Source organism: Psittacula echo (genome assembly GCF_963264785.1).
Source record: "Psittacula echo genome assembly, chromosome: 17".
Classification (NCBI taxonomy): Eukaryota; Metazoa; Chordata; class Aves; order Psittaciformes; family Psittacidae; genus Psittacula; species Psittacula echo.
Genome location: NC_137753.1, coordinates 1,061,722 through 1,075,188, shown reverse-complemented (window position 1 = coordinate 1,075,188; position 13,467 = coordinate 1,061,722). Strand labels below are relative to the sequence as shown.

Sequence of the window (13,467 nt, the reverse complement as noted above, 5' to 3'; positions counted from 1 at the left end):
CATGGAAACGATGAAGCTGATTTTAATCCTGTGCCTTTTCATTTTGCCATAGGCTATTTTTCAGTATTTACACTTGAAAATGTAACAAGTATGGGTTTTTAATAAAAGAAATAAAACCACAGTGGCCAATGCAGCAGTTTACTCTAGAGCAAGGGTTTGGGTGGCTCTCCTCAGTAAGCATGCTAATATAATGACAGGATTTTAAACTGCCACTTCCTGCTCAATTTTAAATACTTTTCCAGCAAACACTTTTCTTTCCAGCACAGAAATCATTGGAAAGGAAGAATGGAACCTAGCACATTGTCCAGAGAAGCTGTGGCAGTGACAGGGCACGGCTTTACAAGCATCATATAACCGTATGTCTCAGTCAGAGACTCTGGCGAACAGTCCTATTACAACAGAACACCTTCATCGTAACTAAAATAGCAGATAAATACATGGAACTAGATGGCATTTAGCAAATGCTGCAGCAAATACTTCAGCGTAGTGGAAAATTCTCTACCCAGAGCTGTTTTGCTGCAGATCTGGTTCCATTTTAGACTTGTATGCAATTAAGGGTCAGAGAAGCTTTATTACATACTTGGGAAAAGAAGAAAGACTCCGATGTTTCCCAGGATGAGGGGACAATGAAGTCTTTCCTTCTCCCATGCTGCCACCTGGTGGCAAATGGAGCTACAACAGAATCACAGAATCCCAAGGGTTGGAAGGGACCTCAAAAGCTCATCTAGTCCAACCCCCCTGCAAGAGCAGGGTAACCTAGAGTACATCACACAGGAACTTGTCCAGCCGGGCCTAGAATATCTCCAAAGTAGGAGACTCCACAACCCCCCTGGGCAACCTGTCCCAGTGCTCTGTCACTCTCACAGTAAAGAAGTTTTTCCAGATGTTCACATGGAACCTCTTATGCTCCAGTTTACACCCATTACCCCTTGTCCTGTCACTGGACATCACTGAGAAAAATGTAGCTCCATCATCCTGACACTCACCCCAAAAGACATGTAAACGTTTCAGCTGGCTCAGGCACACCTCCTGCAAACTCTGATTTGGTGCTTGTGGAGCCCTAATTCAGGTAGCTGCAACAGCAGCAAAAGGCCCTGCCCAGGTTTGTGTGTCCCCACCAGGGTAGCACTCACCACTCCACCTCTGCAGGAGCTCTACCACCGCTGCTCCGTGCTGCTCAGGGACAGCTGCAGCTTTGTGGAACACTATTCACACCTCTGAGCTCTCAAGAGAAGAAATTGTGGGAAGGCATTAAAGGACACAAAGCACTGCAGTGATTGAGTCTGCTTCCTCTCAGTCTGAGGTGCAAAAAGGTGTGAAAGGAGGACTCAGATTCCAGCCACTACCTGCAGAGAAACCAGATGGCTGGTTCGAGGCCTCACTACTCAGGTGAGAAGGTTTTGTGTGGATAGGAGAGGCAGTGACTAAGGAAATGCTCAGTATGATTCAGCTGAGAGAATCTGTGTGACAGTAGCACTTGCTTTACTCTTGGGGTACACACGTGATGGAAGACATGAGAATATATAGATGAGAATACAAACTCCTTTTGCTGTACAAAAAGACACAGCTCTTTAGAAGACTGACACGTCAGACTGTCTCAGGGGTGCAGGTGGCTGCATATCCCTCAGAGAGAGAGAACCCAGACAGCAGTTGCACACAAATGCATTTTATTGCTCTCTACAAACACAGAGACGCATACACGGTATGCAGGTAGCCATACGGCTGTCCCACTTGTGGGAGAAACATTATCCACCATGAATTAAACCACTCAATACAGACAAAAATCATTATTATAATGAAAATGCTAGAAAAAGCATAGCTTACACACAAAATGTATAACATTGACAAATCAAGCCTTTTACCCACTACCTTTTCTTTAACGTAAAGCAGTAACATCCTCTTTTTCTAAATTGAAAAAAGCAGCAAAGTAGTAGAAATATTCCACATAGTTTCCTAGTTTCTGTCCTTTATATACTAGGATTATGAAAGGACCATGGGGGAAAAATCCAAAACCAAACCAAACCCATCTTTGATTCTGTACAAGTTATAAGCAAACAGAGGGAAACTGATTTTAATCAAGTGTGCATGAACAAAAGGGCAGTAAATTTATCCTCTGAGGTGACTGAGCAAACAATTGTTGCTGGTCAAGCCAGAGCAGAGCTGATGCCTCTTACAAGCAATATGAGAGAAATCTCTCCTACAGCAATTCGTGTCCATCACAACTGTTAACACTTACAAAACATCCCCCTTCATTTTGAAGGCATTCACCCCTGGCTGGCAGCACGCTGTATACTGTTACCAGCAGTGTCTACACACTCCAGGACCATGCAACAGAATGCCTGAACTTTTGCCAAAGGATCCCAAAGTCAAAAGTATGCCATTCTGTGCACAGATAAATAAAATACATGGGGAAATAACATTCCCTACAGAAGAGAGGATCAGAGCTGGACTATCAGATGCAGTCAGATCCTTCCTCTAGACTGTAAAAGGCAAAGGTCCACGAAATAAGGACTCCTGGACTACCAGGGCCTCCAGAGGGTGCTGGCATCTTTCGGAGATGCTGGCTTCAGGGTGCTGGGGTTCCCGGGGGAAAAGGCGACCTCTGTGGCAGCCGCCTGGCTCTTCTGGAAGTGGCTTAAAAGTTTTGTCTGTGTTTCATTTCGGACTTTGTGAAGAGAGAGGAAATGGAAAGCTTCTTGCAAACACCTGGAATAGCCCTCTCTGAAGTCAAACTGAGAGCTCTTATGGAAGGGTCCTGCAGCTAGAGAAGGGAAGAAAAGAGGAGGGGAAGAAAGAATAGATTAGAGCAGTTGTTCGTGGCTAGAGGTTCACAAAACTGTCACAGGTCTGCAGTAAGCTGGAGACTGAAACAAAATTCAATACTCACCCTTCACCTGCAGCTGGCTCTGCTGCTTCAGGTAGCTGACAGCCATCTCCAGGATGTCGGCTTTCTCCAGCTTGGAGTTGGGCTGGTGTCTCTGGAACTCCTTCTCCAGGAGCAGTTTCAGCTGCTCAATGCTGCTGTTAATCCGGTCACGACGCATTTTCTCCACCACCGGCTTCCTCAGCTGTAAAAAGCAAAGGAAAAGAGACCTGTTACTAGAAGGATCCTCTCCTGCCTTTCACAGCATGTTTGCTGCCCATCACTGCTCCTAAACAATGTGGATCAGTTTCTCAGGTGGTTTAAACTGTTCTGAGAACAGCTGAGAGCGCGCGACTAAAGCCTTGTTGTGCCAGGACTTACTTTGTTTTTCTCCTTTGGTGTCAGCAGGTTGTCGGGTTCCATGAAAACAGTGCTGGGAGCCATCTGTCCTGGGAAAGGAGGGACGGTCTCGGAGTGGAAGTCGAGGAGAAGCGTGTGGCTGGAGGCTGGCTCTGCCTGGTATTTATACTGTATAACCTCTCCAAGAGTCTGTGGGTCTCTGGCTTGGTGGTGTTTCCCACACTCCACAGCCAATCCGGGAGACGGGCAGCACAATAGGAGAAGCATCTATTCTTGCATGCTCCATTGCCACTGAATAGCCTGGGGATAATGACCTTCTCCCAGATGAGCAGGTGGGGAGTGTGTGGTACGTAAAAAGCTGGGATCAGAATTACGTGTCAGAAACTGGGAAAGAGCTGGCCTTCAATGGGAAAAGGCTGCTGACTAATGCCGCGGATCAATAGCATTCCCGGCACAGTCTGGGGCTCACACGGTGCAGGAAGGAGCAGGTCAGCTGCCGGTGGTGGGAAAGGACGCCCACAGGACAGGCACACGCTGGAGCACGCACCCAGGCACACGCACACACCAGCACGTTCTGCCTGCCCGGGGAAAGAGCAAGATCTCTGGAATTCCACCCGCCCAGGGCCAGCCGTTCTCCCCCAGGTGCTGTGACACCAGTCCTACCTGTGTGAAACAAAAAACAGCTCACTATTTTAATTTAGGCCATGCACAAAGGAAAACTGAGTGCAAAAGGAATCTATATGGCCCATAAACTTGTTAGAAATCAAATTCCTTATTCCTCAATTACTCTCCACTGGGCCAATTTCTATGTTGAGATGCACAATCCTTGTTCAGTAGGTTCCTGCAACAGGAAGAGTTAATGCTCTTGCTATTTGTATCCTATAAACACACAGTGGAGATGTATGTTTGAAAACTTGAACCAGATCTGCCTGCATTTTACCTGCCTTCTGCCCATGCAAGCACTGCCTTCTTTTGTGAGCTCTAAAAGAAAGACACGGCAGCAGTGTTTTCTGCATCCCCTGGACACGTACTCTGGACCGTGTGGAGCAAGGGTGGCAGCAATGTTGCCCTGTTACACCACAAGCAGGGTGCAGTGGGCAGGCAGCAGCACTAACTCCATGTCTAGAACCACACATTTTGGTCCCAGATTTACTCCAAATGGGCTACATGACCTAATCAGTTTAACGCTTTTGTGAGCATTGGTATCTCCCCCTGTAAGATCCAGTACAAGAGTAATAATAATAATAGTAACAATAGTAATAATAAATTAGTGTCAAGTAATGTTAGGGCTTATGTTTGAGGATCTCTTACTGTAGTAAGTAATTACTGTTTGTATTACATTAATATATATGCATTTATGTATATAGTAACATATGTGTGTGGTCACACACGTCTTTTAATGTGAATACATATACCCACGGACACATTTCTCTCTCCCTCTGCAACTCATTATTTGTAAGACCAGGTAAGGTTTAAATGACCTCTTCCAGGATCTGCTTTTCCATCCCCATTGTACTGCTCTTGAATAAGCTCCTTCTTTTCGTACAGAGCAGCAGCTGTTGAGCTCGGAGTCTTTTATGTCAAGTTGTGGGAAAGCTTTTGTGACACCATTTCACATGTTCTTCTCAAAGCTTGTAGATTATCTTTGAGCCCATGTAATGCCACCTCTGAAACCAGTCTTTCGCTCTGTGTATCCCTCTTGGGGAGATTCTCTGAAACAGAAACTCCTGAGTCGTAACTCATTTCTTGAGCTCATTAATCAAGCGCATGAAGAAGAAATGTGCCAGTCCCATGATTGGCAGGGCCCACTGGCACTTTTACGAGAGAGTTTCTGGTTCTCAGATTAACTCACTAATAAGCAGCTACAAGAACAGCAATGATTTCCCCTTCCAGGACAAGTCACATCAGCAGGCACTCCAGGTTTAGTCCAACAGAGCTGCTTAAAGTCTCAGATGCCTTCCCTGCAATTATCCACAGCACACAACAAGAAGCTAAGTCTAATTCTCAGGAATCTGAGAATTATTGCATTCCTGTATCATAGGACTTTTATCTGGGGAGAGGACTAACTTTACATGATAAAGCTGTAGTGGAGCTGACGCATGATTTGAGCGACTTGGTCTGCCTTTGGCGTTCTTCTGTCAGAGCTGTGGGCTCTGGCTGGCTGTCGGCTTTGCCCAGTGGTCCTGTAGATGTGCAGGAGGGTGGTAAGAGCCCAGCGTAGCAGCTGCTGCAGCCCCTCAGTCACTGCAGAGCAGGCTGAGCCCATCACCTCCTACACATCTGTCACTGCTCATTCTGCCTGGGAGCTCTGCACCTGGATTTTACACACAAACCTCTTATTTCTCTACTCAGCACCCAGGGGATTCCTGAGTTAACTCCACTGGAGTAGTCGTGCTAGCCTGAAATAAACACAGTTAAAATAGCTTTTTATTTTCTCTTTGGTTTCATAGTCTGTGAGGGGAAAAATGAGCCAATTACTGACTATCTTGGAAGAGTTACTCAGATTAGATGCTCAATTACCCAAAATAGATGTTCTGCATCTCCTTTGGTTGGAAATCCTAAAGGAAACTGTTAACAAATTCTTCCCCATTATAAAGTTAGCAGAGTCAGTGGACTTTACACTAACGATAATGAATTCTGAATTACACTCCTTCTACTATCCTTCTACTATAGCTCCAAATATACACAATATTGCACAGAAAACTCAATAGGATCCCAAGATACTGGATCTGGATGACATGTTTGAACTATGGCATTAGCAAATAGCCTCCCGCCAGAATCCCTGCAGGATGTTAGCTCTTTAGGAAGACTTAAAGATGATGCTGCTTTCCCAAGTCTTGAGAGATGCTCATTACTCCTGTTGCTTCTTTCCCAATATGTGCTGCCCAGATGGCCTTTTGGGAGCAGGGTTTCCCACTGAACACAATGCAGAGGCAAGCACCGTTGCTAATGTGGTTTGTAGTCAGGCACACTTCCTTTGTGACAGGAATGACTATAGTTAAGAAATGGTGTGGGAAACTCAGAAGTACACAAACTTCCACAGCCTTATGTTAGTAAGTCATGCAGAAAGCTAAAAAGCTTGGGAGCAGGGACAGAGCAAAGCTTTGGAATAGAGAGTGGGAAAGACAGCAAGAAGAGACTCAATTAGTGTCGAGTCCTAGTGACCATCCTGAGGTGACAAACAGAATGGGTCCAACCCTACAGGCCTTACTTGTGTCCTCACTGAAACCAGCAGTAACTTGGGACTCCATGAGGAGTGGAGCAGGCTGCTGGATTTGGCCTGCAGCTTTTGTACCTCCAGAGCTACCTCCTGACCTCCTGTAAACTGGTCTAAACACAAATTCCCTTTATGCCTCACATGGAGTTCATCAAAATCCTAACCAGCAAAAGCTGAGCCTGGATTTTCACCTGCCAAATACCAATATCAGAATCTGGGCTAGTGTTTCCCATTTCTTTCATCCAAGCAACAGAGAATAGTTTGGAAGTATTAATGAAGAGAAAGGCTTTTCCAGAGTATTCCTGGTATAAAATCTGATCTAATTTTCTTAAAGCCAAGCCCAGCTCATATAGAGTTAGGGAATAAATGCCCTCCTGTACTATTACAGGTGATGTGCCACAATGGTTGCCATCATATTTGGGCAGGTCAGCCTTGAACAGCAAGACAGAGGTACTGAGCAACATGGGGTACAGGTGCTCTGACACCTGGGAACAAAGTCTCTTAGTCTGTCAGTGCCTCTCCTCATGGAGAGTTCTACTGAAAACCCAGCTATTCTGCCAGGCAAAGCTGAGCTAAGGCAATGCCTCACCTGCAGCAGAGCATCTCCAAGCTGGCAGGAGGAAATCAGTCCTGTATTTAATCCCCATAGCAAACAGCACTTCAGAATAACACACCCGAGCAATTAAGGATTGGAGAAGCTTCCATATCTGTTTGCAACAGTTTGAATAAGCGTACAGCAGTTTGACTCATATCCAGGGTCTGTGTTTCCCAGGACAGACTAAACAAACCTGGGAAATTAAAGAAGCAAATAGAGTATGTGGCTCAGAAGTCTTCATGACGGCTGTAGCCAACTCTGCCACCTTCAATGGGACAATTTTCTCTGGCCTTACTGGTGGATAAGCAGGATTCTGCTGCTGGAGTCCCATTCCCTGTCATTTCCTTCCAGCTCTTTCCTTGCTCTGCTGCTTGTTTGAGCCTGGTGCAATTGCTGTTTGCCTGCAGAGCTTCCTTCACTTCTTCCTTTTTATTCAGGGTCCATCTTTCCTTCATGCATCAGATTATAAATCTGATTTTTCGTTCTGTCACTCTCTTCCCTCTGTCTGTCACAGGCAGATGTGGCTGAAGGACAACAGTGTCCCCCAGCCCCACAAACTCTGTGAGTTTGGAGTTCCTTCCAGTTTCCCACACTGCTCTCCTATTCACTGCATTCAGGCAGAGGATAAAGGAAGTGTGCCATGCTACAAGCTGAATTAGAAATGGTGTTTGACTTCCCTTTGTACTTCACAGAAACCTTGCTCTGGGCAGACCATCTGCATAGCACTCACTGTGGGGAAAACCATTGATCAAGGCCTGTCAGCCCAGCTGGGGGAACTTGGGAAAGTAATTCCTTGTGCCACTTCAGTTCTTTAGGGCTTAACATCTGGCTGGAGGGGGAGGCAACAGTTGATGGTTTAACAGTCTTGCTTCATTTCAAGTTTGGGATGCTGTTTTGATCCCCTGATAAGCCTTTCTGAAATCCTGATTTTAATAACATGGAAAGCATCCAGAAGACTAAGAATAATGCACTGGCTTTGTATTTTCAAAGTGCTTTACAAATACCAGCTAATGAATTCTCAGCAACCTCCTCTGTGAGATAACGATGTATTATTAGCAATGTTTTACAAAGGAAGAAAAATGAGGCAGACAGGGGAAACACCCAAATTTCAGTATTTCCAATAGCCTCCTAGGTGCAGTGCTCCCATTGCAAGTGGCTGTTTGAGACATCTGGTTTACAATGACGCTCAGCACCCACTTTTTTTTTAATCAGCTTTGGCATCTCTGAAAGGAGCCAACTCCCCAGCTTGTGGGAGAATGTGGATTACCAGCCTGGACCACACTCACAGTCAGGCACCACCTAAATAAGCAGATGCCAAAGTTCTCCTTTGTACGTAAGTTTAGCAGTGGGTTTTGAAAATGCTGTTTAGTACAATTTAAGCCCATGAAATGGCTGAAAAAGAAGATGCACTCAAATCCTTGGTCAGGAAATACACAATGATTTACTCAACAGAAAATAACTTGATCTCTGCAGAAAGCAAACTGAGTTTTAACTTGTTTGCTCATGTTACTACCCAAACCTCAGGCTTAGCAGCTGTCCTTAGTCCTTGTGCACATCTGTCTGTCAGCACCATCAAATTCTGATCAGCTGCCTCCCAGTGGTTATGGTTATTCTGGGATTGGAGCTCTGAAGAGGGGAGGATTCAGTGTGCCCTGAATTACATGAACTCTGAGTTTATGAGGGAATTTCAGGCCCGAGACTCTTGGCTTGAATAAAACCAGTGACTCAGAAATGAGGAAGGAGCCATACTGGTCCAAGGTAGGGAACAACCAGATGGGGCTCAGGGGACGCCAGGCAAGTCTGTCACTATTATCTCACCTCTCCACTGCTGCCCTCCCTAGAGCTGAGAGATTCAATATCCGACACACGCAGATAGGATCAATTGCTGCTCCTGTAAGGGAAGAGGTGACTGCTCTCCTATCTGGCACAAACACCCCATTCCTGCCTTGTCAATGACAGCGAGTGGCTCTTGGGGCCAGACCTTGGGAACCACACTCCCAATTCTCAACCTGCTATTCTCTCTGCAGGACGCCTTCTCCTTGTCAAAATGCTTGGCAGCACTAGTTGGTAAGTCTTGTGATTTTTATCATGAGACACACAATACTTATGGCCTTCATTAAGACTTCACGTCCAAGCCTCATGGTTCTATAAAGAAAATTAAAGGTACCAACCCGAACAAAGTCCAAATGCTCAATAACCAAAAAGTAAGTTAAAAAAGCATCATTATAGAGCACAGTGTAGCCGAGTCACCTGGTAAAAGTAGGAGAGGATATATTCTGTGGTTGGTTTATATAGGTTTTTGAAGGAGGAGGGTGGTAAACACATAACATGGTGGCTCCTGCAAAGCCTACTCCCAGGGCAATGTGTTCCTTTGAGACATAATTGATTCCTGCCATCAGGCACCAGCCTGCTCTCCCCGAGGGTCAGCGCTTTCCCACATCCAACCCCATTATCCCACAGACCATGCCTTTTGTACAACACACTCCAGCTATTCATGTGCAAAGCAGCTGTAATCCCCAGACCTTTCAGAGTCAATATACCAGGAAATAATAAATCCCTCTTGTGCACTCCTGAATATGCTGAGAGGTGACTTGTGGGAATTTCAGCTGGGCAGAAAAATAATAAATTCTCCTTAATTTTTAATTATTTGTAATACTCACTGTGGGAAGACTGTGTCACTGGTGCATGACTATTTCTGGGTCACCCACACAAGCAGCTATAGAAATTGCTTTGGCCTCTAACAAATGCAGATCAAATTGTCTCATATGTTTCTTAACGATCAAAGTCCACTTGCCTTCACTTGGGCACCTGGGAATGGGAGTACATGGAGCATTCTGGATCTAAAGAAAACTAATTAAAAAAGGTTCAACCTATGAAGAATGTACTTTACAGTAATAAAAGACCCCTTTCTGCCAGGGTTCTAGTGTCCAAAGGAGGCAAGACAATGCCACGCCAATGACATTTAATGGAATATTTTATACAAAAGTCTAACAACAACATAACTCTTTCCCTTGAAAGAGGCAGGTTGCACTGCACTTCCACTCCATTGCTTCACTTGTCTTGTGAGAGTGGGAGAGGCTAATCCTGAATAGCAAGTTTTGCAGGATAATTTCTTCATATATTTCCTCCCATGCCAAGCAATTTTTTAAAGTACGTATTGTGTAGAATGCAATAACACTGAAACACCTGAGCAGAACATGGTGCACGTGTGGGCTGGGAGAAGGGGTTGTCATCTGGGACACCAAAGGAAGCAGTTGCTTGTAAACTGAAACTGCCAGAGGCTCTTTGGGGTTCACCTCAAGACAGCACCCTGCCTTTTCAAACCTTATCCAGAAACCTCCACAGAGCAAGTCATAAGAGTATGAGGATTATGAAGGGATGTGGTAATACTGCTGGGATTTGTGGGGCTATATTTCAGGAATCTAAAACACTAGGCCATGCCCACCCAGCAGCAGTATGGTGTGTGGCACAAGACGCAGAGCCAACAGCTTCACCAAGCAGTCAAAGATAATTATTTCCATGCAGATGTGTCAGCACTCAGGACCTGATGGATGTTCTCATTGCTACTATCTTCCTCAGGGATGCTGCCACTAGCCCATTACCTGTAAAAGTGAGGCCAGAGCCAGCTTGGTCCTAAAAAGCCTTCTATTTTACCTGTGTAAGTAACCCTTTAGCAATGCTAGAGCTGGGAATCCATGGGCTGGCCTGAGCAAGAGACAAAAGCCAACTGGAGATCAAACATCACACAGGACAGACCTGCTGGTCCTGCTCTCCAGGCAGCTGTGATGACAAGGGGTGTTCAAGCGAAAAAGCATCACTGCCAGGCTCCCAGCAGATGGAAGTAAAAGAAAATCCTCTGCAGGACAGCAAGAAGAGGCCATCCTCTGAGTTTATAAGGCAGCCCAGTGCTGTCCCTTCTCCACTTTGCTCTCATGGATGCTGGGCAGTATCCCCATGAGGACCACTTCAGCCCTGTTCCTACACCCACCACAGACACAGGCTCAGCTTCTGATTCCAAAAGGTCTCTGAAAGAGTTTAGCAGCACTGCTCCCATTTCCCAACAGAGCAAACTGAGGCAAGGTGAAGCAAATTGCAGTCCCCAGGCCAGCCAGTGCTGCTGCTGAGCTGGGTATTCCTGCCAGGCACCCACTTGCTGCACCTCTGAGAAGCCCCTTCCTGCACATTGAAATGCGCTTTTCAGCCTCACTCACTGCAAGAGCCATGTGAGTTCATCGTGCCTTGACAGAAGCACAGGCTCCACAAAGGGGTTATTAGCACCAGGCTCTGTGGGTTTGAATTTCCCTGCCTTTCCCATACTTTTCCCCTATTGATAACATTTCTTGTTGGGACAATAGAAGTGTGCCTTGCAACTACTCATGACATTAGTGACGGTGCTTGAGCCTGAATAATTTAAAGGGAAAGAATCCAACTCCCAAAAGACCATCTGGCTATCAGTTATAATACAGCAATAAAGGTCAGGGCTGCTTTTCAGGAGCTAGGAAAAAGATGGGTTTTGACACTGAAGAGTCTCTTCAACCAGCTTGGTACATGCCTACCTGTCAGCTCCTAGCTTCTGCCACCATTGCTCCCTTGCAAGGAAAGGGATAATGCAAGATACCAACTTCTGGAAGGAAGGCCAGCCAAAGAATATAGGAGAAAGGCCTACACTTTATTATAGCTGGCAAAAGCTAGGGCATGGTCTCTGAGCTGTATCTTATTTTGTATCATAATCCTTTGACTGCTTCAAAGTGTTCATGAGATGTCTTGTCTCCTGGCTTTCCCACAACACAGGGAATAAAAGAGCTCCAAGGACAACATCTGCCCTTCACAAAGAGCTAAGCCCATTCAGGCCCATACAATGAAAACCACGATGCTGCCTGGTTCAGTGACACCTCCCTCCTTCCTGTCAACTGCCCATTAAACTCAGGCTTCACTTCAGGATTTCCAAGTAAGAAATTGTCTTTGGCTTTCTTACCTCACTGCTCACTTCCCTCCACCATTTCCATTCCAAGATTCCCAGCTATGCTCCCATGCAAGAGCAGTGCGCTGAGAAAAGATAAGCACACATCTGCCTCGGGCACAACAGGCTAGACCCTCGGATGGCTGAATGCAGAACAGCTCTTCTCAGGTAGGGTCTGGGCTATTTTTCGTGCTGCCTCAAGGGCTGTATCCAGGCAGGATTTGTCTCATAAGACAAAATAAGAACTTACCTAAAATGTCCACCTAAAATGTCATTCTTTTTCTTGCCTTTACCACAAAAGAAATAATGTTTGCTTAATTTTCATTGAAATGATAATGTAAATGCAAGCAAGCAGTGCTATCCCCATTTTCCAAATAAGTTTACACAGGGAGGCAGCTATGGTCTCTGAGATCTCATGTTTGCTCTCTGAGATCTCAAACTGTGGCAGGTCCTGTCTGCAGTGGGACAGTGTCTGCAGTGTGATGCTCCTTTGTCAGCTGTGAACAGAGCACACCAGAAATCTCAGGCACTAAATCCCATTCATGACACACCTCTGACTTCCCAATGCCTAAGGCTTCTGGGTTGAATCTGATGCTATTCTTTAGCCCATCTTAACCATCGTTCTTGTAAATGTCTGTATGAAAGAAAGTAAAAAAGGGGAAAAAAAGAGCTACAGGGGTGATAAGGCATGGGCCCAGTTCTGCTAGGAGATGTATGCTTTCCTTAATGAAGGCAATGGGAACACTGGTGCAACGGGCTCACAGACCCCGCTGTGTTAAGGGGAAGACAGAAACAGAGGTTATAATTTCCATTTGCTTCCTATTCCCTATTTGTTCACCCTGTCTATCCAACATCTCGCCATCTTGACTGTCAGTTCTCCACAGCATTTAGAAGTGTTATGAAACAAGCCTATCCTTTCACAGTGGTAACACTTTGGCTAACCTATTAGAAGTGTAATACCTGTATGGGCCAACACAAATACACCCACATTCCGGCAAAGGGCACCTGGGACCCTGGCTGTGAGGTGTCCTCTCCAGAAAGAGCAGAGATGTCCTTGGTGCTGTTGATATTAACCCTAACAGTGCTCCCTTCTTCTTTTCCCATCTTCCCCCAAAAGCGTGCCTCCTCCATGCTGTGAATGTGACTGGCACATGCAGGGACTCAGGAATGCCACTGATCTCAGACAACCAGCTGGAGGGTCAGTGTTTTCCCAGATCCGGGGGCAGCCCTGAAGAGCCACGCTGCACACTCCACCAGTCAGCGTGGGCAGAAGGTTATTCTCTCCAGGGCATTTGCAATCAACGTACCATGCACTAATAGATGCTTCCTCTATTGTTCAACTGTGTGCCTGGATTGGCTGCATGGCTGTGGGAAACACCAGTGATCCCGAGACTCACATATCTGCTGAAGCTCCCTGATGTATAAATAGAGGCAGTTGATAGCTGCCAAAGCATAGCCTCAACACTCAACAC

The 13,467-nt window shown here is 45.8% G+C and overlaps 1 protein-coding gene across 3 annotated transcripts; it reads right to left on the bottom strand.

Annotated features, from left to right (window-relative positions):
• Window positions 1-2,396: 2,396 nt before the first annotated feature.
• LOC308228137 (transcription factor HES-5-like) lies at window positions 2,397-13,464 on the bottom strand. Of its 3 annotated transcripts, none has more exons than XM_080631268.1 (4): window positions 12,956-13,464; window positions 3,245-3,886; window positions 2,888-3,068; window positions 2,397-2,761 (listed from the first exon to the last, which is right to left on the bottom strand). In XM_080631268.1, the coding sequence occupies exons 2-4, from the start codon at window positions 3,488-3,490 to the stop codon at window positions 2,520-2,522; spliced, it is 669 nt and encodes a 222-aa protein (XP_080487394.1). In that variant the 5' UTR covers window positions 3,491-3,886; window positions 12,956-13,464; the 3' UTR covers window positions 2,397-2,519. The 3 variants fall into 3 exon arrangements, with proteins under 3 accessions (XP_080487394.1, XP_080487393.1, XP_080487395.1); XM_080631267.1 differs by lacking the exon at window positions 12,956-13,464 and adding an exon at window positions 4,647-4,833; XM_080631269.1 differs by lacking the exon at window positions 12,956-13,464 and adding an exon at window positions 4,705-4,833.
• Window positions 13,465-13,467: the final 3 nt, after the last annotated feature.

Bases quoted from the DNA above. Each gene is read 5' to 3' on its own strand.
- LOC308228137 (XM_080631268.1), bottom strand. From the start codon at position 3,490: ATGCTTCTCCTATTGTGCTGCCCGTCTCCCGGATTGGCTGTGGAGTGT. The intron at 3,069-3,244 runs GTAAGTCCTGGC...TGCTTTTTACAG, and splicing joins CACCAAAGGAGAAAAACAAA to CTGAGGAAGCCGGTGGTGGA. The intron at 2,762-2,887 runs GTGAGTATTGAA...TCCCTTCTCTAG, and splicing joins GAGCCAGCTGCAGGTGAAGG to CTGCAGGACCCTTCCATAAG.